The sequence below is a fragment of the Sus scrofa genome, chromosome 6, assembly GCF_000003025.6.
Source record: "Sus scrofa isolate TJ Tabasco breed Duroc chromosome 6, Sscrofa11.1, whole genome shotgun sequence".
Lineage (NCBI taxonomy): Eukaryota > Metazoa > Chordata > Mammalia > Artiodactyla > Suidae > Sus > Sus scrofa.
The window spans coordinates 93,556,056-93,582,479 of record NC_010448.4 but is presented as its reverse complement, the minus strand read 5'-3'; the positions used below and the strand labels follow the sequence as shown (position 1 = coordinate 93,582,479).

General features: G+C 42.8%; 1 protein-coding gene across 6 annotated transcripts in view; it reads left to right on the top strand.

Annotated features, from left to right (window-relative positions):
- The window catches only part of MEAF6 (MYST/Esa1 associated factor 6), a 29,772-nt gene extending 6,551 nt beyond the window's left edge, over nt 1-23,221 (top strand). For 2 of the 6 annotated variants that reach the window (XM_021093429.1, XM_021093430.1), the window contains exons 5-8: nt 16,227-16,419; nt 19,915-19,944; nt 20,743-20,776; nt 21,676-23,221. In XM_021093429.1, the coding sequence (XP_020949088.1) occupies nt 16,227-16,419; nt 19,915-19,944; nt 20,743-20,776; nt 21,676-21,684 (266 nt within the window). In that variant the 3' untranslated portion in view covers nt 21,685-23,221. 6 annotated transcript variants of the gene reach the window in all.

Here is a 26,424-nt window from a genome sequence, read left to right as displayed (position 1 = left end):
CTGAGCCACGACAGGAGCTCCTCGTCAATTTACTCTTAAGCTACCCTGGCCCTTATGTGTAACTCCTGTCCAGTTGTGTGTCTGAAGACTGCATCTCTTACATTCATGCCTTTTGTTTCTAGAAGTTAGGAACCCTTTTGGGTATCCTTAATCATGCTTTTCTTTTGAGGAAGAAACTACCGTATCCTTCCTGCCTTTTTAGACACACGAAAGTTGACTTTAGCTGCTCAAAGACACAAAGATATGTCTTCACTCCTGATAAGTCTTAGGGAATTTTTTTGTTTTTGCTTTTTAGGGCCTCACTTGCAACATATGGAGGTTCCCAGGCTAGGGGTCAAATCGGAGCTGCAGCTACCAGTCTACACCACAGCCACAGCAACACAGGATCTGGGCCATGTCTGTGACCTACACCAAGCTCATGGCAACACCGGATCCTTAACCCACTGATAGAGGCCAGGGATCGAACCTGCATCCTTATGGATACTAGTCAGATTCATTAACCACTGAGCCACAATGGGAACTCGGGGAATTTTTTTTTTTTTTTTTTTAAGGTAAAATATCCTTCTATTGTGGTAAATTTCAGGCATAGCCAATAAATTCCCATGTACCCAACTGATCCTCTGAACAGAATGTACCTATGTGTTCTTAAGTTTAAAATGGAGAGCAGATAGTATTTACTTGGTAGAGAAATTGTATCATTCTATGTTAGCCATATGTCTAATTCCTAGTGGTGGGACCTAGAGCTGCACATTTATCTTTCTGCATCAGACTCTGTGTAGCTGTGTTGGATGCTCTTCCCGTGTGTGGTCACTTTGAAACACACCCTGCTGTTTGTATCATAGCTGTGGGCTTTCAGAGGGTATACCTTGTTGTGGCATCCAGTTCTTTTGTTTGCATTATGGGATTTTGGTAGTTTGGGAATTGAACTACTCAGCGACTTCCGTTATTCCTGTGTACCTATTTTTGAGTTTTTTTTTTTTTTTTTTTTTTTTGTCTTTTGTCTTTTTGTTGTTGTTGTTGTTGCTATTTCTTGGGCCGCTCCTGCGGCATATGGAGGTTCCCAGGCTAGGGGTTGAATCGGAGCTGTAGCCACTGGCCTACGCCAGAACCACAGCAATTCGGGATCCGAGCCGCGTCTGCAACCTACACCACAGCTCACGGCAACGCCGGATCATTAACCCACTGAGCAAGGGCAGGGACCGAACCTGCAACCTCATGGTTCCTAGTCGGATTCGTTAACCACTGCACCACGACGGGAACTCACTATTTTTGAGTTTTTAGCTTTAACCTTAACTCCTGTCCTGAGCTTTAGCCTGCCTTTTTAGAAAATTCTAGAAAAAGTCATCTAGACGTTCCCGTTGTGGCTCAGTGGTTAACGAATCCAACTAGGAACCATGAGGTTGCGGGTTGGATCCCTGGCCTTGCTCAGTGGGTTAAGGATCCGGTGTTGCCGTGAGCTGTGGTGTAGGTTGTAGATTCGGCTCGGAACCCTAGTTGCTGTGGCTCTGGTGGAGGCCAGTGGCTACAGCTCCGATTCGACCCCTAGCCTGGGAACCTCCATTAGCTACAGAAGCGGCCCAAGAAAAGGCAAAAAGACAAAAAAAAAAAGTCTTCTAGACATTTCCACTTAGACTCAAACATTTTATCTAAAACCGAGTTGTTCTCTTTCCTTCAAAATGTGTCTGCCGGATTGTTTCTCTTCTTCAAAACTTGGTAGGCAGCTCTGACTCCTTTCTGCCAACCTCATCAGTTGGACCAAGTCCTTTTGATTCAGTTAAATATTTCTTCTCAAGTAGTACTGCTTCTAGGATGTAGAGACATTTCATCTGCTTTGTGGAATAATAAGACTGGTGAAGGAACATTCTGGACCTCAGTCCTGTGAGTTGAGATGGAACGATGTCTGACGACTCGGTTTTCACTGTTTTCACCAGAGCCTGTTATCCTGCCCCAGGCTCTGGCAGTTGACTCTTTCTCTCTTTGTATGGGAAATGCTTAAAGCCAAGTTTGTGGTTCCTCTCCAGAAAGCAAATAGGAATTTATAACATGCATTTTGGTTTTGTTTTTTTGTTGTGTTTTTGTTTTTGTTTTGGCCACCTCACGACATATGGAGTTCCCAGGCCAGGGATCAGATCTGAGCTGCAGCTGTGACCTACACCACAATTGTGGCAGCACTGGATCCTTTAACCCACTGTGCTGGGCAAGGGATTGAACCTGCGTCCTGGTGCTGCAGAGACACTGCCGATCCCATTGTGGTACAGCAGGAACTCTATAGCATGGATTTTGGGAATGAATCTTAGCACTGTATCCAGCTACTTTTTTATTCTATTGCTCTTTGCTTTCCTTATCTCATTTTAAATTTATTTTGCTGGATTTCGCTATTTATCTGGCTTGGTTTCATTGGGCTTTATGAAACTTTTTTTTTTTTTTTAATCAGTTCTAGAAATTTCCCAGCTATTACTTCTTCAGATACTGCATTTGTTCCATGCTCCCTCTTCTCCTTCCGATACTCTGGTTAAATGTACGTTAAACCCTCTCATTTTACCTTTTATGTCTTTTATGGTTTCTTCTGTATCTTTTATCTTTTTGTCTCCGTGCTGCATTATGAGTCATTTTTTTTTCTGACCTGCTGTTCACTTTTCAGTTGAGTCTGATTTACTGTTAAACCTTCTCTTGATTTTTAAATATTTTATTATTATGTTCTTAATTTCCAGGAATCCTACTTAGTTATATTAAAAATCTGCTGTGGAATTCCAGTGGATTAAGGATCCATTGTTGTCACCGCTGTGTTTTGAGTAATTCAGTCCCTGGCCTGGGAACTTCCACTTGCTGCAGGCACGGACAAAAGAACAAAAAAAATCTGCCATGTAATTTTTCAGTAGCTTTCTTTGCAGTTATTTTTAAATGCGTCTTTTACTTCTTTAAGTATAGTAAGCAGAAGTTTTTCTACAGTCTGTATTTTTTTTCTCTTTTTGCCATTTTCTTGGGCCGCTCCTGCGGCATATGGAGGTTCCCAGGCTAGGGGTCTAATCGGAGCTGTGGCCACCGGCCTATGCCAGAGCCACAGCAACTCAGGATCCGAGCCGCGTCTGCGACCTACACCACAGCTCACGGCAACGCCGGATCCCTAACCCACTGAGCAAGGTCAGGGATCCAACCCGCAACCTCATGGTTCCTAGTCGGATTCATTAACCACTGAGCCACGATGAGAATGCCTACAGTCTGTATTTAATTTCAGTTTCTTAAGTCTTTAAGGGCCTCTTTTTGGTTGTTTTTTTTTTTTTTGTCTTTTTTAGGTCCGCACCTGTGGCATGTGGAGGTTCCCAGGCTGGGGGTTGACTCGGAGCTGTAGCTGTTGGCCTGTGTACGCCACAGCCACAGCAATGCAGGATCCAAGCTGTGTCTGCAACCTAATACCATAGCTTATGGCAATGCCAGGTCCCTAACCCACTGAGCGAGGCCACAGATCAAACTCATATCCTCATGGATACTGTCGGATTTGTTAACCACTGCGCCACGATAGGAACTCCTCTATTTGTTTTTGCTGGTTGTTACCCCTGAAATCTAATTTCCCTCTGTGCTTGATTATCTTTAGTCTGTGTACTACTCTCTGTAATTAAAAGTATTTGTAGAATAATTTGAGGGCTAGGATGCAGGTGCTGTCTTCCAGAGAACACCTATGTTTGCTCCTATTCGACTGTTTGGATCAAGTTCAAGGCTTAAGGGTCCCCACAGGGTCCAGGTGATCACACCAAGCTTTGATTCCAAGAGTGGAATAGTCTGCTTTGTCTTTCATTCTTTTTCCTTTGTACCGACTCTCTTGTCTCAGAATTTTTTTGTAATAAATCCTATGGAATAACTTCTTTTTTTAAGGCCACACCTGCAGCATATGGAAGTTCCCAGGCTAGGGGCTGAATCGGAGCTGCAGCTGCTGGCCTACGCCATGGCCGTGGCAATGCCAGATCTCAGCCACATCTGTGACCTACACCACAGCTCATAGCAACACCAGATCCTTAACCCACTGAACAAGGCCAGGGATTCCACAGCCTCAGGAACACTCATTGGGTTCTTAACCTGCTTCCATGACTTCTGTGTTCTTTATCTTTGGTGGCAGTGAAGTAAACATCCTTTTCTTATAGAATGTGGTCTTATATGTTCTTAGATCTCCAGGATTTTGGAATTCTGTACTATGGACATTTATTTTCAAACTATTCCAAGAAGTTTTCTCCAAAATGCATTACTTCTGCTCCCTTTGGCTTCTTATGTATCTACACTAGAAGGAGAGTGGATCAGCATGGTCCCCACAGGGGAATTTTATGCTAATTAGTGAAGCATTGTGTGTGTATATATATTTTTTTTTTCTTCTTTTTTTTTGTCTTTTTGTCTTTTTCGGGCTGCACTCTCAGCATATGGATGTTCCCAGGCTAGGGTTCCAATTGGAGCTGTAGCCACCAGCCTACACCACAGCCAGAGCCACAGCAATGACAGATCCAAGCCATGTCTGCGACCTACACCACAGCTCACGGCAATGCTGGATCCTTAACCCAGTGAGCGAGGCCAGGGATCGAACCCGCAACCTCATGGTTCCTAGTCGGATTCGTTTCTGCTGCGCCACGATGGGAAGTCCCATTGTATATTTTTGTAAAATGAATAAAGTAATAGGAAAACAAAGGAGTCCCCTGGTGGTTAGGACTCGGCACTTTCACTGCTGCAACCCAGTTCAGTCCCTGGTCTGGGAACTAAGATCCTACATCAAGCCACTGCACACTGCAGCCAAAAGGAAAAGAAAAACAAGGCAGGCAGATTTTATCCAGTTTCTTGTAAAGGATCAGCAGTATGTCTCATTTGTTTTCCTGGACTCCTGAAGTTTTCATTAGAGCTTACCTCACTAGGATGCGTCTTGTTCTGATCATAGGTTACTGTCTTGGCACTGTTCAGTAAGTATTGTAATTGGCACTATTGTAATAAGTAGAATTCTTACTTATAGATTTATTCAACTTAAAATCTGACGTTCTTTGCTCTAAATGAGTTGCTCACTTTTATGTCAATTAAAAGCAAACTCTTGTGTCTCTTGATGGTGGCAGCATCATAGGATTGACCGGCTTACTGCTATACCTTGAGGTGTTGGAACCCAGCTGGTTCTTTTGCTGTTACTTCTCTTTTCCTTCCATGAACCAAGGGAAAAAATGATTATTACTTTTTGGTCTCTCACTTTGTTGTTGTTGTTGTTTTGGCTGTGCCCTTGGCACACAAAAGTTCCTAGGCCAGAGATTGAACCTGTGCCACAGCAATGATAATGCCCGGTCCCCAACCTGCTGAGCCGCAGGGGAATTCCTCATTTTGTATTTTAATGGTGTTTAATTGAGTCTCTCCGGCTCCAGTTCCTCTTATAAATGGCTTCTAGCCTAATAATCCTAAAACACAGGTTTGCACAGAAAACCCAATATATAGTAGTTGTTTGGTGTTAGTTCCTTATTCAGAAATTCTGGGTGACTCTGCCTCATTATGTTCTGCCAGCAGCTGTTTTACTGCAAATAGCCTTGACTGTTTGGAATTTGACTTGTATGTTTGTAGGTCTCAAGGATGTTGAGATTTGAACACTTTTTTTTTTTTTTTTTTGTCTTTTTTGTTGTTGTTGTTGTTGCTATTTCTTGGGCCGCTTCCGCGGCATATGGAGGTTCCCAGGCTAGGGGTTGAATCGGAGCTGTAGCCACCGGCCTACGCCAGAGCCACAGCAACGCGAGATCCGAGCCGCGTCTGCGACCTACACCACAGCTCACGGCAACGCCGGATCGTTAACCCACTGAGCAAGGGCAGGGACCGAACCCGCAACCTCATGGTTCCTAGTCGGATTCGTTAACCACTGCGCCACGACGGGAACTCCGAGATTTGAACACTTAATGTGGAGAGTTCCTATTGTGGTGCAGCAGAAACGAATCCGACTAGTATCCATGAGAATACAGGTTCGATCCCCAGCCTTACTCAGTGGGTCAGGGATCTGGCGTTGCCATGTAGGTTGCAGGCCTGGCTCAGATCCCATGTTGTTGTGGCTGTGGTGTAGGCCAGCAGCTGTAGCTCTGATTCCATCCCTAGCCTGGGAACTTGCATATGCTGCTGGTGCGGCCCTAAAAAGCAAAACGAATGAACAAACAAAGAGAACAATTAATATGTTCCGAACACTAAGCAAGCACTGCACTTGCATTATCTCATTTAATCCTTAAAGCTACTCCTGGAAGGTAGTTACAGATTGTAAATGCCTTGAAGGTAAGGAATTGGCTGTAGCCTAGCATGTCTCATCCTTAGGAGATACTCAACATGTGAGAGAAAGGCTTCCTATTTTACAGGTGAGGAAACAGGCTCAGAAAGGTTAAGCAGCAAGTCAGTTCTCCAAATGTCACCTCATACTGTCTCCCGAGATTAAGTCCCCTAATCTGACAGTGAAGCCTCCACTTGGCCTGTCATTCTGTTTCACCTGTTGTTTCTCAAGCTCTCAGTTTAAGAGGTGTTGTTTGATTTGTCTCAAATATACCTGATGTTTTCTAACCCTGTACTTCTGCTTGTGCTTTATTATTATTACTATTTTTTTTTGTCTTTTTAGGGCCATACCCTCGGCATATGGAGGTTCCCAGGCTAGGGGTCCAATCAGAGCTGCAGCTGTCGGCCAACACCATAGCCACAGCAACTCGAGATCCGAGCCCTGTCTGCAGGCTACACACTGGCTCATGGCAATGCTGGATCCCTAACCCACTGAGTGAGGCCAGGGATCGAACCTGCGTCCTCATGGATACTAGTGTCAGATTCATGGCCGCTGAGCCATGACAGGAACTCCCCCATTATATCTAATGTCCACATCAGCCCTTTGGGACATCAGTTACTGCCTGGACTCCATTCTTGGGGCTTTGATTTGATTTAAGCTGCTTTGATTTACACATGTGTATGTGTGTACCTAATTTATAGAATGTGACCAACTCATCCATTTACTTAGTATTCCCATAGCAACCAGCCCCAAATGAATAAACAGTTGGTTTTGTTCATCAATGTAGTTTCTTAGAATTGCAACATAGACAAAAAATTGCAGTATCTAGCTTGCCTTTCTTGTTCCTCACCACTGTAGTTAACCCTTCTCTCCCCCTGTGCCCAGCCCCTCCGCACTTAGTCCTATGTCCCTTCTCTCATCCTATCTATGATCTAAAGCTTGTGTGACTACACGCCCTGTCAGCCTGTTACCTCCCATTTGCATTTTCAGAGATGGATTTTTTTTGTTGTTGTTGCTTTTTTTAGGGTGGCACCTGCAGCATATGGAGGTCCCCAGGCTAGGGGTCCAATAGGGGTCCCCAGGCTAGGGGTCCAACAGGCTAGGGGTCCTATTGGAACTGTAACTACTGGCCTCTGCCACAGCCACAGCCACAGCCACAGCAACATCAGACCCGAGCCACATCAGACCCGAGCCACATCTTTGGCCTACAGCACAGCTCACGGCAACGCCAGATCCTTAACCTATTGAGCAAGGCCAGGGATCAGACCCACAACCTCATGATTCCTAGTTGGGTTCATTTCCACTGTGCCACAGGGAACTCTGAGAGATGATATTTTTTACCTAAGTAAATAGGACTGGGTATGGGAGAGGAAGCCTATCCTGAACATATTTCTCCATCTTAGACTAATTTTTTTTTCTTTTTGAGCCACACCGGTGACATATGGAAGTTCCCAGTTCAGGGATTGGATCCAAGCCACAGCTATGACCTACATCATTGGGATTTTTAAAGTAATTAATTAATTAATTTGGCTGTGCCCTTGATATGTGGAAGTTCTTGGGGCAGGGATCGAATCCGAGCCACAGCTATAACTAGAGCCACAGCAGTGACGACACTGGGTCTTCAACCTGCTGAGCCATAGGGGGAACTCTGAGATCTACAGGTTTTTAAGTGCACAGTACGATATCATTTACTGTTCAGTGCTGCACCACAGATCTCTAGGACTTAATCATCTTGCATGACTGAAACTTGATACTCATAGAACAGCAAACCCTGTACTGACCCCTCTCCCCAGCTGTTGGCAGCCACCATTCTGCTCTCTGCTTCTGTTGAGTTTGACTGTTTTAGATACTCATGTAAGTAGAATCATGCAGTAGTTACTTTTCTGTGACTGGCTTATTTCACTTAGCATACCGTCCTACAGGTTCATCCATGTTGCGGCATATGACAAGATTATCTTCTTTTTAAGGCCGAATAACGGGTTCCATTCTGTGTATATACCACATTTTCTTTATCCGTTCCTCTGTTGTTGGACATTTAAGTTATATAAAAGATAGGCCCTTTGCACTAGAATCACACTTAAAAAACCTGAAACAGAACATGTATTAGTACTGCATTTCTTTTTTTTTCTTTTTTATAATGATTTTTATTTTTTCCATTATACTTGGTTTAGAGTGTTGCATTTCTTTTTAATGTTAAATAATACAGGCATATTTTGTTTTACTGCCCTTTGCTTTATAGCACTGTGCAGATACCTGCATTTTTTACAAATTGAAGGTTTGTGGCAATGCTGTGCTGTCATATGATGGTTAGCATTTTTTAGCAATATTTTTAAATTAAGATATATGTATGTGACATATAGAAAATTGTCATATATATATGACACGTGTTTATATATGACATAATACTCTTGCACATGTAGTAGACCACAGAGTAGTGTAAACCTAATTTAAAAAAAATTTTTTTGGAGTTCCCGTCGTGGCGCAGTGGTTAACGAATCCGACTAGGAACCATGAGGTTGCGGGTTCGGTCCCTGGCCTTGCTCAGTGGGTTAACGATCCGGCGTTGCCGTGAGCTGTGGTGTAGGTTGCAGACGTGGCTCGGATCCTGCGTTGCTGTGGCTCTGGCGTAGGCCGGTGGCTACAGCTCCGATTCAACCCCTAGCCTGGGAACCTCCATATGCCGCAGGAGCGGCCCAAGAAATAGCAACAACAACAACAAAAGACAAAAAGACAAAAGACAAAAAAAAAAAAATTTTTTTTTATTGAAATTGATTTACAGTGTTCATTCAATTTCTTCTGTATTGCTGTACAGCAGGGTGACCCAGCCACCCATACACACCCATTCTTTCTTTCTTTTTTTTTTTTTTTTTTTCCATTTTCCATCGCGTTCAAACCCAAGAGACCGGACACTGTTCCCCATGCTGTACAGCAGAACCCTATCACCCATCCATTCTAAATGTAACAGTCTGCATTTACTAACCCCAAACTTCCCGTCAGTCACCTTCCCTCCCCTGCCTTGGCAAACACAAGTCTGCCTTCCATGTCCGTGATCTCTTTCTGCTTTGTAGAGAGATCATTTGTACCATATTTTATATTATTATTTTATTTTATTTTTTGGGATCTTTTTAGGCATATGGAAGGTCCCACACTAGGGGTCAAATCAGAGATGCAGCTGCCTGCTCATGCCACAGCCAGAGCAACTCAGGATCTGAGTCATGTTCATGACCTAAGCCACAGCTTGCAGCAATGCTGGATCCTTAACCCACTGAGCAAGGTCAGAGATAGAACTCATGGACACTAGTTAGTTCTTAACGTGCTGAGCCACAACAGGAACTCTGCCATATTTTAGACTCTTCATGTAAGTGATATCATTTGGTGCTTGTCTTTCTCCTTCTGATTTACTTCACTTAGTTTGAAAGTCTCTAGTTCCGTCCATGTTGATGCAAATGGCATTACTTTGTCCTTTTCAATGGCTGAGTAGTATTCCATTGTGTGTATGTACCACATCTTAAGCCATTCATCTGTCCATGGACATTTGGGTTGTTTTCCTGTCTTGGCTATTGCAAATAGTGCTACAGTGAACATAGAGGTGCGTGTATCTTTTTCAGTGAAAGTTGTATCTGGATAGATGCCCAGGAGTGGGATTGCTGGATCATGTGGTAGTTCTATATTTAGTTTTCTGAGGTACCTCCATACTGTTTTCCATAGTGGTTGTACTGATTTACATTCCCACCAGTAGTGAAGGAGGGTTCTCTTTTCTCTACAACCTTTCCAGCATTTGTTGTTTCTTGACTTGTTAACGATGCCCACTCTAACTGGTGTGAGGTGGTACCTCATTGTAGGTTTGATTTTCATTTCTGTAATAGTGATATTGAGCATTTTTTCATCTGTATGTCTTCTTTGGAGAAATGTCTATTTAGGTCTTCTCATTTTTCAATTGGGTTTTTTTTTGTTGTTGTTGTTGTGTTACGTTTGAGTATTTTGGAGATTAAACCTTGTCAAAGATTAAACCTTGCAAAGATTTTCTCCCATGCTGTAGGTTGTCTTTTCTTTTCTTTTTTTTTTTTTTTTTTTTTTTTGTCTTTTGTCCTTTTAGGGCCGCACCAGCGGCATGTGGAGGTTCCCAGGCTAGGGATCTAATCGGAGCTGTTGCTGCCAGCCTATGCCAGAGCCACAGCAGCGCCAGATCCAAGCCGCGTCTGTGACCTACACCATAGCTCACAGGCAATGCTGGATCCTTAACCCACTGAGCAAGGCCAGGGATAAAACCTGCAATCTCATGGCTCCTAGTTGGATTCGTTTCCCTTGAGCCATGATGGGAACTCCTGTCTTTTCATTTTTTTAATGGTTCCCTTTACTGTGCAGAAGCTTTTGGGTTTAATTAGGTCCCATTGGTTTATTTTTGTCTTTATTGTCATTCTAGGAGGTGGATCAAACAAGATATTGCTGTGATTTAGGTCAAAGAGCATTCTGCCTATGTTTTCCTCTAGGAATTCTATAGTATCTGGCCTTACATTTAGGTCTTTAATCCATTTCAAGTTTATTTTTGTGTGTAGTATGAGAGAATGTTCTAATTTCATTCTTTTATATGTGGCTGTCCAGTTTTCCCAGCACCACTTATTGAAGAGACTTTCTTTCCTCCATTGTATATTCTTGCCTCCTTTGTCATAGATAAGTGCTTGAGTTTATTCCTGGGCTTTTTACCCTGTTCCATTTATCTATATTTCTGTTTTTGTGCCTGTACTGTACTGTTTTGATGACTGTAGCTTTGTAGTATATTCTTAAGTCAAGGAGCCTGATTCATTTAGTTCCGATTTTTCTGTTTTTTTTTGTTGTTGTCTTTTTGGCCTTTCTTGGGCCGCTCTCACAGCATATGGAGGTTCCCAGGCTAGGAGTCGAATTGGAGCTGTAGCCACTGGCCTTACACCAGAGCCACAACAACTTGGGATCCGAGCCGTGTCTGCAACCTACACCACAGCTCAGGGTAACGCCGGATCCTTAACCCTCTGAGCAAGGCCAGGGATCCAACCCACAACCTCATGGTTCCTAGTAGGATTTGCTAACCACTGAGTCATGCGGGAACTCCCCGATTTTTCTTTTCAATATTGTTTTGGCTATTCAAGTTTTTTTGTGTTTTAAACCTAACTTTTGGAAGTCCCATTGTGGCTTAGTGGTAATGAGTCCAGCTAGTATCTGTGAGGGTGTGAGGTAGATCCCTGGCTTCACCCAGTGGGTTAAGGATCCGGCTTGCCATGAGCTGTGGTGTAGGTTGCATGCGTGACTCAGATCCCTCATTGCTGTGGCTGTGGTGTAGGCTGGCAGCTGCAACTCTGATTTGACCCCTAGCCCAGAACGTCCATATGCCATGGGTGTGGCCCTAAAAAGACAGAAGCAAAAAACCCTAACTTTTTTTTTTTTTTTTTGTCTTTTTAGGGCTGCACCTGAGGTATGTGGAGGTTCCCAGACTAGGGGTTGACTCAAGAGCTGTAGCCACTAGCCTACACCACAGCCACAGCAATGCCAGATCTGAGCTGTGTCTGTGACCTACGCTACAGCTCATGGCAACACTGGATCCTTAACCCACTGAGGGAGGTCAGGGATCGAACCTGCGTCCTCATGGATACTAGCCAGATTCCTTTCTGCTGAGCCACGATGGGAACTCCAACCCCTCTAACTTTTATATGCACTTGGAAACCAAAAAATTGTGTAAGTTGCTTTATTTTGATACTTGCTTTACTGTTTGGTCTGGAACTGAATCCACAATATCTCTGAGATGTACCTGTATTCCATTGCATGGATATACCACATTTTATTTATGTATTCATCAGTTGATGGGCATTTGGCTACTGTGAGTAATACTTCTGTGAACATTTATGGCAAGTTTTATGTGAACATGTTATCATTTCTCTTGGATATATACTCAGGAGTGGAATCTCTGGTAATTTGCTAACTCTTTGTTCAGTCTTTTGTGGAGCTGCCAAACTGTTTCCCAAGGCAGCAGTACCATTTTACATTCCCATCAGCAGTGTACGAGGGTTCCGGTGTCTCCATGTCCTTATCAACACTTATCATTGTCTTTCCATTATAGCCGCTCTAGTGGCTATGAAGTGCTATTTCATTGTTTTGTTTTGTTTTTTCTTTATAGGGCCGCATCTGTGGCATATGGAGGTTCTCAGACTAGGGATCGAATTGAAGCTATAGCTGCTGGCCTACACCACAGCCATAGCAGCAAGGGATCTGAGTCACATATGCAACCTGTACTACAGCTCATAGCAACCGGATCCTTAACCCACTGAGTGATGCCAGGGATCAACCCTATACCTTCATGGATACCAGTTGGGCTCATTACCACTGAGCGACAATGGGAACTCTGAGTCTGCATTTTTTTTTTTTTTTTTTTTTTTTGTCTTTTTGTCTTTTGTTGTTGTTGTTGTTGTTGCTATTTCTTGGGCTGCTCCCGCAGCATATGGAGGTTCCCAGGCTAGGGGTTGAATCGGAGCTGTAGCCACCGGCCTACGCCAGGGGCACAGCAACGCAGGATCCTAGCCGCGTCTGCAACCTACACCACAGCTCACGGCAACGCCGGATCGTTAACCCACTGAGCAAGGCCAGGGACCGAACCCGCAACCTCATGGTTCCTAGTCGGATTCGTTAAACACTGTGCCACGACGGGAACTCCTGAGTCTGCATTTTTAATCAATTCTCAGATGAGGGATCCTAGTTGAGATTGTTAACCCCTGAGCCACGAAGGGAACTCCCTATCTCATTGTAGTTTTGATTTGCATTCCCTTAATGATGTATGATGTTGAGCATCTTTTCATGTGCTTACTGGCCACTTGTTTATCTTCTTTTGAGACATGTCTATTCAAATCCTTTGTTGGGAGTTCCTGTCGTGGTGCAGTGGTTAACGAATCCAACTAGGAACCATGAGGTTGTGGGTTCGGTCCCTGCCCTTGCTCAGCGGGTTAATGATCCGGCGTTGCTGTGAGCGTTGCTGTGAGCTGTGGTATAGGTTGCAGATGCAGCTCGGATCCCGCGTTGCTGTGGCTCTGGCGTAGGCCGGCGGCTACAGCTCCGATTCGACCCCTAGCCTGGGAACCTCCATATGCTGCAGAAGTGGCCCAAAGAAATAGCAAAAAGCCAAAAAAAAAAAAAAAAAAAAAAAATCCTTTGTTGATTAAAAAAAAATGTTTTTGGCTTTTCTTCTTATTTAGTTCTAAGAGTTCTTTATTATGTATTTTGGATACAAGTCTTTATCGGATATATGATTTACAAATATTTTTTCCCATTCTGTGGGTTGTGTTTTTTTTTTATCCTTTTTTTAGGTAACATTGGTTTAAAACATGTAAGTTTCAATATACACAACATTATATTTTAATTTTATGTATATACGACAGCGTGCTCACTACTACAAGTTTAGTTTCCTCCTGTTACCGTGTAGTTGACCTCCATTACTCATTTTTTTTCTTTTTTCTTTTTTTTTTTTTTTTTTTTTTTTAGCTATTTCTTGGGCCGCTCCCGCGGCATATGGAGGTTCCCAGGCTAGGAGTTGAATCGGAGCTGTAGCCTCCGGCCTACGCCAGAGCCACAGCAACTCGGGATCTGAGCCGCGTCTGCAACCTACACCACAGCTCACGGCAATGCTGGATCGTTAACCCACTGGGCGAGGCCAGGGATCCAACCCGCAACCTCATGGTTCCAGGTCGGATTCGTTAACCACTGTGCCACGACGGGAACTCCCCATTACTCATTTTGCCCTTACCTCCCCACTGTGGGTTTTTTACTTTTTTTTTTGGTGATACATGCAGCTCAAGAGTTTTATATGAATGATATGGTTCACTTTACATATACTTTCTTCTGTCATGCTTGTTTTTGTGGTCTTAGCTAAGAAACCTTTGCCTAATCCAATGGATTCTAAAAGTTTTATAGCTCCTGCATTTAGGTCTATGATTCATTTCGAGTTATTATTGTCATTATTTTTTTGGCTCTGCCGGCACCATGTGGAAATTCTCAGGCTAGGGATCGAACCTGCGCCGCAGCAGTGACCCCAGCTGCTGCAGTGATAATGCCAGATCTGTAACCCACTGCGCCACAAAGGAACTCCCATTTCAAGTTATTTATTTATTTTTTTCTGTCTTTTCTAGGGCCTCACCAGCCATACATATATGGAGGTTCCCAGGCTAGGGGTCTAGTCGGAGCTATAGCTGCTGGCCTACGCCAGAGCCACAGCAACTCGGGATCCAAGCTGTGTCTATGACCTACACCACAGCTCATGGCAACCCCATATCCTTAACCCAGTGAGCGAGGCCAGGGATCAAACCCGCAACCTCATGGTTCCTAGTCGGATTCATTAACCACTGAGCCACGATGGGAACTCCATCAAGTGAATTTTTGTATATGGTGTGAGATAGGGTTGCAGGCTTCAGTGATCTCAGCACCATTTGTCAAAAAGACTATCCTTTTTTCATTGAATTGTCTTGTCACCACTGAAAATCAGTTGATCATAAATGTAAGGATTTATATCTGGACGCTGAATTCTGTTCCCTTGACCTATGGTCTGTTCTTATGCCACTACTACACAGTCTTGTTACTCTAGCTTTGTGTGATAAGTTGTGAGGTTCTTTTGCTAATTTTTACATGAAATCTGTTTTCCTAAACTTCAGGACAGGATTGATCAGTTTATTTTATCTAGCTTCATAGTTTTAGAACTCTTCTCTTTTCTTGGTTTCATGAAGTCTTCAAAAATAGGGTTTCATGATGGCTGAGATCCCTTTTGCTTTCTCTTTGCTTTCTCCTGCTTTTTGGGGCCTGCATCTTTTAGCTCTCGTATCCCTGTGCTACTCAGTTTGGAATCTTTCCCGGCAGTTTATGATATAAAAACATAAAAAGAAGAAAGCTGGTCACTGGTCCTGCTGTTCATGTAACCTCTTTTAACAATTTTTAGAAATAGGTAATGTACACATTTAGGATTCTTCAACAGTTCAGTAAAGTGAAAGTCTTCCCCCATCCTTTCGTATTAAGAGTTTCAAGAATTTCCTTTCAGAAAGAAAAAGTATACATTTACCAAAATATATGTAGTTTTTCATGGGTTTCCTGTCGTGGCTCTGTGGTTAACGAATCTGACTAGGAACCATGAGGTTGCAGGTTCGATTCCTGGCCTCGCTCAGTGGGTTAAGAATTCGGTGTTGCTGTGAGCTGTGGTGTAGGTTGCAGATGCAGCTCAGATCCCATGTTGCTGTGGCTCTAGCGTAGGCCAGTGGCTACAGCTCCGATTAGACCCCTAGCCTGGGATCCTCCATATGCCATGTGAGCAGCCCTAGAAAAGGCAAAAAGACCAAAAAAAAAAAAAAATATATATATATATATATATATGTAGTTTTTCTTAAAAAACATGTGTTTATATAAATTGTTCTTGAACTTGCTTGTTTAGTATATCTAAAGGATGTTTTAAATTGGGAATATGTATCATCTGAAGGCTATTATTACCATTAAAAATATCATTCTTAAGGCTTCTGAGAGTAACTTAGGTAATGGGGCTCTTCTCTTGGGCCTGTTTTCTTGGTGGAAGTTAGGATTCCTGTGTGGTTTAGGGAAGGAACCAGGGCCAGCTGTAGGGCGTTTTCCCAAGGTCATCTCTCACCTCCCAAGATTTATGTGATGTTTTCTGTAATGCTTCTCTTATAATTATGAATCCCATTAATGTATCCTATGAGGTTATCCTGGTTGTGTGGTCCATTCTCCCAGCTGTCCATCATCTGTTGCCTCTGGTTACACTGTTTCAGGTTATAGGTTTTTCAGGACCTCTGGTAACTTTGATGCTTTGACTGTATGTATCTTCCTTGTCAATTGGTCCTTGAGGATAAGGGATAGTCTTCTGTGTATTAGGGCTCAGAAAGCATCTTTCCTGACTTGATGGACAGGCTGCCTGAGAATACTGATGACGCTTTGGGGGATTTGTGTTTATTCCCTCCAGGGGAACCAGGAAGTGGGACGGAAAGTGATACTTCTCCTGACTTCCACAATCAGGAAAACGAGCCCAGCCAGGAGGACCCTGAGGATCTGGATGGATCTGTGCAGGGAGTGAAACCTCAGAAGGCTGCTTCTTCTACTTCCTCAGGGAGTCATCACAGCAGCCATAAAAAACGGAAGAATAAAAACCGGCACAGGTCAGTGGCAGGGACCACCTTTACCCATCCCAGCCCCACACACTTAGAGCTTCCATGGCCGTTGCTGTGAAGGGACTTTACTGAAATAAACATTCTTTGGGGTTGGTGCAGTCTTTCTGTTGCTGATGGGGAGACATTCATGTGGTCCAAGGGAAACAGGCTCATTTTTCTCTCTCTAAGGGAGGAATTGGTGGGTATCAGAGTAACTCCGAAGGAAGACAACTTTCTCACTGTTTCTAGTGTAGACAGATTTGATTCCATGACACTTTTGTTTAATGCAGTGACTCTGAAATCTTTTTAGAGGAGGAAAAGGGAAGTAGAATGGAATCTCTGTACTAGCATTTGGAAAATGCCACTAGTATGTATCGGGAAAGGGCAAAGTGGGATAAGTCTTTTGCTCTTAATGCTGATCCCTGCCTATTCTTATTCCCTGGAAGATGGAGAAAACTGATCTGACATGCCTTTTTTCTTGTTAAATACAAGTTTTTTGATTCTGATTTTTAAATTTTTATATATCACTACAATATACTGATTTTAGTATCACAGGAACAGTCTAAAGGCTGTAAGATATGAGAGCACCTTTCTAGATAATGTTGGTCTGCTGGGTTTTTTTGTTTTTGTTTTTTTTGTTTCTTTTTTGCAGTGCGTAATGAGATAGGAATCACATTGGTGGGCAGAGATGTCAGGGGACAGCCAGAGAGGTCACGTGTCCCCCTGCTTAGGGTTAGTATGATAGTTCCAGGGCCTATTAGCTTAGATAATTGGAAATTATACAGCTGCACTCAGAGAGGGTAATGCATAGTTTCTGGAGGCAGGATTCTTGTCCCCAAACCTTCTTCTGAGAGGCATGAAAACCAGATGCTCAGTAGGCTGGCTTTTTCCTGCCCCACTTAGGAGCCTACCTGCCGAGGATATGAAAGGGGGCGTGCAAGGACTGGGTGGGGTTCCGTGTCCTCCAGTTTGCTTCTGGGCTGGCTTGTCCCATAAAACATTCCTTCACACTTGCAGGGTGTTAATGTTAGCTTGGTGGCTGTGGCACACAGGGATAACAGAGAATTGACTCTTAACGGGTGTAAGCCTCCTTGGTATCAACTGATTCTTTAATTCTTTTAAGAGCTTTTCTTGTCTGGTGGTGGTGGTTTTTAGACTGTAGGAATAGTGTATTCTCCAGATAGTGACTAAGGACAGCTGCTTCACATTTTTCTGCAAACCAAAAATCACATGCCAGTCTCATAAGTGCAGTAAGAAAGAGCCAACATTACATACCTTTTTTTTTTTTGGGTAAGGCTATAGTGAATTTGGTCACTGTGAAAGGACTGATGCTACTAGCTTAATCATAAACAGCAGAGAAGCATACTCTTAAAAGTTTTTTTTAATTGTCAAGATAAAAAGATCATGTCCTGTGTTGCTTTTATTAAGTTTACCCTAGTGTCATTTTAAAAGAAAGAATTGTTTGCCTATTTCAGAGTATCTAGAGTAGGGGGTAAAGTCCTTGAAAGTTCCTGGGGCATCTTTTCCCATCTGGACTCTCTAGATAGCTATTTTTTATTTCAGGTAATACCTTCTTTTTCTTAATGATCTGATCAGTTGATAAAAGGGAATTAGGCATTGAACTTAACTTTCTTCTTGCAGGTTTCTAGTAGACTCCCATAGGAACAGCGTTTCTTAGCCTTCCTTCATGCGGCCCTAGGGGCTAACTCCTTCCAGAAGAATCCTAGGATTTGTAAAGATCTTTGATGTTAGTTATTGTTTTCACAGTGGGGCTTTCTGTCTGGAAAGCAGGTCCTTTTCTGATTCCCTTGGTTTACTCTCTGGCTGGGCTTCTCCCAAGGCCTTAAGGACTCACCTGCCACCAGGGAGGAGGGTGGAGCTGGTTTGCCATCTTCCTGGAGAAAACACCTTTAGTGCCCCTTCTCGGATTCCTGTCATCTTTAGTCAGGAATTGTGTCTGGCCGAACCCCTCGCCCCCTGACTGATGCTGTCTCAGTGGGTCTGACAGATCGGGGGTGGGGCTGGAGCACTTTGCCTGCACAAGTTTGTAACTTTGCTCCAGGTACAGCATTATTTCTGCTCCAATGTGCCACACCTCGTATAGTCAGCTAAAGCCCATAGTAAATTATTTCAACAAAAGTCTGCATACCCCCCATGTGCCAGGACTGTTTAGTTTAGTAGAAATAAAGTTTTCCTTTGGCAGAAAGGAATAACTTTGAATTTGTCCTCTTTAGGAATATGAAAGTTTATCAAACAATTTTTAGCATTCATAAAAGACAGCAATAATATAAATTCTCGTGTTTTACGTAGTAACTGAATGATAAGTCCCAATGTCTTTAAAGAAAAAACTTGAAGTTATAACCTACATTTGCTCTTACAGGTTTTTACTACTATATCTAGAATTCTTCTAGGTGGTTTATGAAGTTTTCATTAAATAGGTACAGACTACTTTAATTTCTGGACAAAGTTTTAGGCTGAAAGTTTAATTTTTGATAGTTTCTGGTTTGTGCACTTACTGTATACTTCTCCTAAATGTCTTATGTGAAACTATTGCATAAGAGCTATTGAAGTGAAGCTTTCTTCCAGCTTCACTCTTGCAAACATTGGCTAGGAGGAAATATAGCCGTTTTGTATATTGTTTTGCCACCTATCTACAGTCTGAAAGGCACTGGAACCAGCTAAGGAACCGGTGTCATGCTCCTGGTTAATGTTTGCTTTGGAGGTCTGCCCAGACCACGGTCTGTTAGCAGTGATGGCTGGAAATGACCTTCTCCTCTGGGCGGCTCCTATCCAGACCCCTGAGGCTTGGGTGCTCACAGATGTCAGCTTCCCTTTGTTTTAAGAGAGGAGCTGCAGGCCTTGGCATTCCCATATTGCAGCCCTGACATAAACAAGTAACTGCCCTCACTGATTCAGGGACAGAGTAATATGGCTTTGTAGTTTCTAGAACAAGACTCTTATCTGACCCTCGGCTTCCAGCATAAATGCTGAGAGAAGGAGTATTATGTTTGGACACGCTTAAGACATAAAACTTAGAAATTGCAGAATGTTTTCTTTTTCAAAAATCGATGATGCTTTTATCTTTCATTTTCGTGAAAGTATATTATGCTAAGTTGTTCGTACTGTCTTCAAAGCACCTTTCATTATATGACTAAACCTTTTCTCTATTCCTTCTAATGCCCCGTTTTATTTTTCATTACATTTAAATATTTTAAAAGTTCTAACTCAATCTGGCAGCTAATAGAAGGCCTGCAGGTATCTAGTTTTCTAATGAAATAACTTTTCTTTTTATAGTCTGTTCTTCTGATATGAAATCCATTGAGGGAAAGGAATCTCCCAACCACAAGATCTTTGGTTCTTTGATGTTTGCAACTTTATGGCTTAAGATTCTTTAAACTGATTTTGTTTCTACAAATCTTGCTAATTAGGGTGGCTAATCAACTAATTTATTCAATTAGTATATTAATTTCTATTGCTTTCTTCCTTTCAAATGCTGCCCCTCAGCCCGTCTGGCATGTTTGATTATGACTTTGAGTAAGTTTGATTTGAATTAGTATTTGTGCTGTGTTGTTTAGTGTGTAGAGACCAATATGCCTTTTTAAGACCTTTCTAACCCATAGTTTATCTGTTTAATTGTAGGTATGTATATTAGGTTAGGCTGGGAAGTTTTTTTTAAAAACAGAAAAACGTGATGGAGGTAACATTTTATTTAATAACTTAAGCAAAATTAAGTAAACTTCACTTTATGCATTTTAATTTCTTTAAAAATAGATAACCCTTACTTTAATTCATATTTAAATTGATTTCCTGGCTTTGCTTCATAAGGAGATTAATAGTTTAAGATCATGATATTTTGCTTTGGAAAGATTTAAAAATCGAAATTTGTTTAATTTCTCTCATGTTTCATGTTCAGAAATACAAACTCCTAGTCTCTTTCCTGTTCTTAATCACTCTGTGTCTCAGTGATTATCAGCGATATAGTTGCAGAGCTAACGCAGCATTAACGTAGAGCATGCCCTCTTAATCCAGTCTCTTTATTGTGTAATTTTGGAATAATTTTAAAAAATTATATGGCTTTCATAACTGCTATAGTCTATTTCTTTCTGAGTCATCTAAGTTTACCTTGTGGCAAGAGTATCTGCTCATGTTTTTAATAAACACTCGCTTAGTAACATCTGGGTAAACGACTAAACATGACATAGTCTAATGAAGAATGTGGATTTCACTTAACCAAATAGTCTTTGTTATAGCTTGTGCCCTATGCAGTAGCTGGTCCTTGGACCTTTTTTCTCTAAATTAAAATGCAAATATCTTTTATCTTTCCTATCACAGGATTGATCTGAAGTTAAACAAAAAACCACGCGCTGTAAGTATCAGCCAGACCATTTCAGAGAGGCTGGTAATTTTTGGAGATGGTTAGAAAAATGCATTTGTCTTCAGAGCCTCAGTGTTCCTCATCTGGGGTCACAGATCTCATTTTAAAGCCCAGGGTGTCCATCTGGATACACTTCGACTTGTAGGTTTATTTACTTTCTTGATATTTTGGAGAGAGAAAGGAGTCACGTTTTTACTGAACAAAAATTCTTTAGTTAATTCTTTGATTAAATAATGAGCTGTTAATACTAGCTCCCCACATCACCCCTGGCTGGTGAGCTCTCAGGTCAAATAAGGGCAGAATTGATGTTTCAGTCCCCTTGTGGACTCAGAAGACGGGCCATTTTCAGATATGAAATGTTATCCCTTATATTTGAAATAGAACTTTTGGCTAGAGAACAACCCTCTAGCAGAGTGGTTTTTGTTTTTTTGTTTTTTTTTTTTTTTTGCTGTACTCATGGCATGCAGAAGTTCCCAGGCCAAACCTGTGCCACAGCAGTGACAAAGCCAGATCCTTTTTTTTTTTTTTTTTTTTTTCTCTTTCAAAGGCCACACCCTCAGCATATGTAAGTTTCCAGGCTAGGGGTGGAATCAGAGCTGCAGCTACCAGCCCACACCACAGCCACAGCCACGGGGGATCCGAGCCACATCTGCAACCTATGCCGTACCTTGTGGCAACACCGGATCCTTAACCCACTGAGCGAGGCCAGGGATCGAACCGGAATCTTCATGGATGCTAGTCGGGTTCTCAACCCACTGAGATACAACGGGAACTCCCAATGCCAGATCCTTAACTACTAGGGCACTGGGGAACTCCAAGAATTTTTTTCTTAGATTCAAACCTATTGTTCTGCTGAGAGTAAGTTGGAACTTCTGTTTTTCTCTCTTCAGGACTATTAGAAGACTCATTAGTGCAGAAGCTTCCAGGCTGCAGAGCCCTGCTTCCCTCCTCCGACCTCACAAAGATAAACATCCCTTACCTGAGTGGTGGCCATCCATCTCTGCTTGCCCAGACCCAGTGCCTGTGACTCTGAGTAGTTTGTTCGGAAACGTGGTGACAAACAAGTCATTTCTGTAAGACCACATCGGATCATTCACTTTGTGTCATTTTTAGTAACAGAACTGCAGGAAGACCCAAGACATGGTTATAGTCCCAGCAAGCTGCTAACTGTGCATTTCTCCCTTCTTGGAATGAACGTCTCCCCCCAGACTGGCTGGCACCAGCTTCATCTGTGATACGCGTCGGAAAATGTTCTCTGGGTTTGTTTTTATGCTGAAAGTAGGACACAGGTCACATTTCAGAGGGAGGCTGTAAATATCTGGTGTTTTCTTATTTTGTTTGTGTTTTATCATTTTTCTGTTGTTGTTTTTACCATCTTGTTTTCTTTGGGGACTTTTCATAATGCCGTTGTACAGCTCATACCTTCCTGCTTACATATCTGATCATCTGTTTTGTGCAGTTGCCAATATTCTGAACTGAAAATAATCTGGTTTACCATAAATAAAATGGGGACTTGGCTTTTGGGGGGTTTTTTGCAGGGGGAAGGTAAAGAGTGTTTATTTAAGAATTACCTATCTTAAATCTGAGTTGGAAGCAGTTTCATGTTCAAGGAACAGGAAAAGCTGAAAAGTGGGTTTAAATCAGTCCTTTTAAAATAGATATTTTTATTCTTTTTGTATAAATAAAATTTCACAGGCTTTGACTTCTCATGCTTTACTTTTAAATCGGAAGTTGTTTTCTCACTTATTTATTCGTATCATGCCTTACGGAAATTTCTCTTTTTCCATCTCTTCTCTCTTTGCTGATATTTGCCTGATTAAATAATTGTTCTGAAAACCACTAAGGCAAATGGAAAGGCTCCATACTGTACCCAAAGCTGATAACATCCAGAGCTCTTGAGCCGAGTGAATGCATGATCACCGAGAGGCCGTGACGCCCAGCAGATGCCCTGTCCTTTCGGGGTGGATGGGCTGAGGAACCTGCTGACGGCTATTACCCGCCTCTGGAACGACCCACCTCAGCTGCACATCGGCATCACATGGGATGCCTAAAAAGTACTGATGCCTGGGTCCCACCTGCCAAGACTGACGCAGGTGCAATCTAGCACTGGGGGGAGTCTTTCAAAGAGTCCCTGGGATTCTGATAAGAAGCCAAGTTGCGAACCACTGCATCAGAAGACTGGATGGTTCGATTTCAGTTCTCTGTCCTGAATCAGTTTAAGGGATGCAATGTGGGGCCTCACCTTTCCTTTGACTCTATTTAGTCATAGTCCCTTACTTATGTCCATATCTCTGTTAGAAAAAAAGATGTTCCATTTGTGATAATATCGGTAGGACTGAACCAAGGATTGCGTCTGTGATCAAAACACGTCTACCCTGTCAGATGTGCAAAAGCTTTCACTCTTGTTCTCAAATAAACGTTGTTTTTTTTTTTTTTTCTTTTTTTTTTTTTTTTGACTCTGTGGCTATTTAGATGTCTTTGCTTCTGTCTTTGATAGCAGAATTTCAGTGTCAGGGATTTTTAAGGAAGTAGTTTCTTATATATATTTTTTTCTTTAAACAAAAACCTAACCACAACTAAAAACAATGGAAACCAGAAGCTTTCTGTATCCTTTTTTGTCAGTTGATCTCCTTTCCTGGGAGGAAGAGGTGGGATCCCTGCTGTTTCCTGAACTTTGAGGAAAGCACACAGCAAGCCTGAAAATATTTCTATCAGAGTTTGACATTTGCTAGGGAAATAGTAGATCTACTCTTAAAAAGATGTATTATTTTGGCATTCCCATCGTGGCGCAGTGGAAACAAATCCGACTAGGAACCATGAGGTTGCAGGTTCAATCCCTGGCCTCTATCAGAGGGTTAAGGATCTGGCATTGCTGGGAGCTGTGGCGTAGGTCCCAGACGCGGCTTGAATCTGGCATTGCTGTGGCTCTGGCATAGGCCAGTGGCTACAGCTCCAATTAGATGCCTAGCATGGGAACCTCCACAGTGTGGCCCTGAAAAGCAAAAAAAAAAAAAAAAAAAAAAAAAGAGAAGATAGGGGAGTTCCTGTTTGTGGCTCAGTGGCAACAAATCTGACTAGATCTGTGAGGATGTGGGTTCGATCCCTGGCCTTGCTCAGTGGGTTGGGAAATCCAGCATTGTCTTGAGCTGTGGTGTAGGTCGCAGATGTGGCTTGGATCCCATGTTGCTGTGGCTATGATACAAGCTGGCAGCTGCAGCTCCAATTCAACCATTAGCCTGAGAACTTCATATGCCGTGGGTGCCATCCTGAAAAGCCAAAAAAAAAAAAAAAAGAAAGAAAGAAATTCCTCTGGAGTTCCCATTGTGGTGCAGTGGTAACAAACCTGGCTAGTATCCATGAGGATGCTGGTTTGATCCCTGGCCTCACTCAGTGGGTTAAGGATCCGGCTTTGCTGTGAGCTGTGGTGTAGGTCACAGATCCGACTCGATCTGGCGTTGCTGTGGTATAGGCCGGCGGCTACAGCTCCAATTTGACCCCCAGCCTGGGAACTTCCATATGCCTCAGGTGGGGCCCTAAAAAGCTAAAAAAATTTAAAAAGGTTAAACATCATGGCTTTGACCCAGACATTGGCCAGTGGAGGGATAAATTTATTTAGGTGGCTGTTGCCCTTGCAGTTCCCATCTGTAACACTGGATGGCAGTGGGCTGCTGGGTGGCTTATGTCCTCCCCTCTTAGCAGCCCATCAGCCACCCCTGATCTGGATAGGCCACCAGGACCACAAAGAAGATGCTTCCTTTACCAGGTTAATTGAGTTTGAAGTAGTGCTTGGCTTCCAGTCTTTAACCTCAGTATCTCTACCGTAAAATTAGGTTGTGATGGTAGTTGTACAACTATAAATATAATTAAATTCATTTCTTGGGCCGCTCCCGCGGCACATGGGAGGCTCCCAGGCTAGGGGTCCAATCGGAGCTGTAGCCGCCAGCCTACGCCAGAGCCACAGCAATGCCAGATCCGAGCCGCATCTGCGACCTACACCACAGCCCATGGCCACGCCGGATCGTCAACCCACTGAGCAAGGGCAGGGATGGAACCTGCAACCTCATGGTTCCTAGTCAGATTCGCTAACCACTGCGCCACGACGGGAACTCCCAAAAACATTGAAATTCTAAAAAAAAAAAAGGAATCTCTGATGGGACTATGGGAATAGGTTGCCTTTTGCTCTTTCTGGTAATTATAAAACATTAAAAAAAAAAAAAACAAAAAAAAAATGGAGTGGCTCAGTGGAAAGAAACACGACTAGAATCCATTGAGAGTGTCAGTTCAATCCCTGGCCTTGCTCAGTGGGTTGAGGATCTGGCGTTGCCGTGAGCTGTGGTGTAGTTTGCAGACGCGGCTCGGATCCCGCGTTGCTGTGTCTCTGGTGTAGGCCGGTGGCTACGGCTCCAATTTGACCCCTAGCCTGGGAACCTCCATATGCCGCAGGAGCGGCCCTAGAAAAGGAAGAAAGACAAAAAAAAAAAAACCTTGTCCATATCTGAGCGACATGCACATGTATGTGTGTCTCTTACAGAAGGGGTCGCATGCTCTTTTCAACAGTAATATAGCTTAGAAGATGTTCTGTAAAATGCAGCGGCCTCGCTTCTGTTGACTACCTAATACTGCATTACATGTGTTACCAAAATCTATCTACCAGGAGTTCCCATCATGGTTCAGCGGAAACAAATCTGACTCGCATCTGTGAAGACGCAGGTTCGATTCCTGCCCTCGCTCAGTGGGTTAAGGATCCAGCGTTGCTGTGAGCTGTGGTGTGTAGGTTGCAGATGTGTCTCAGATCCTGCTTTGCTGTAGCTGTGATGTAGACCAGCAGCTACGGCTCTGATTTGACCCCTAGCCTGGGAATCTCCATATGCTGAGGATGCGGCCCTAAAAAGACCAAAAAAAAAAAAAAAAATCTATCGACCAGTCTTCTGTTGATGGTGTTAATGTTTTTCCCCATCTTTTGGTGCTCTGGTATCTTAAACACATCATTTTGCAGATATAATAATTTAAAAAAAATTTTTTTTTTAAATGAGAGTTGCAACGTTTATTTCAGGTTTTCTCGTGTTATGTTTTGTTTTGTTTTGTTTTGTTTTGTTTTTTTCTTTTTTGCCACTCAGGCAGTATGTGGGAATTCCTGGGCCAGGGATTGAACCTATGCCGCACAGCAGCCACCAGAGCCACAGAGATGAGAACGCAGGAACCTCAACCTGCTAGGTCATCAGAGAACTCCCTGCAAATATAATTCTTAGCAGTGGGATTGCTGAGCCAAAGGGTTAAAATACGTAGATCTGGATGTAACTTTAATCTTCCAGATGACTTTGTTTTCTGGCTGCACCCTGAGGCATATGGAAGTTACCGGGCCAGGGACTGAACGACCTGAGCTGTGACAGTGACAAGGCTGGATCCTTAACCTGCTGCGCCACAAGGGAATTCCCAGGTCACTTTTAAAGTGGGAATGCATGTATTTGTTTCTCCTTTTCCTTTTCCTTATTCCTCTAGTAACTGAGAATTTTTCTTGAGTAATTTGTTACCCAGAGCAGGTGGAATTTTCTGGAACTCTAAACTCTGTAGGTCATGACTGTGACATCTGGGGTTTGCCAGGTAGAGTTATAAATGTCATTGAGAATTCCTGGGTTTTG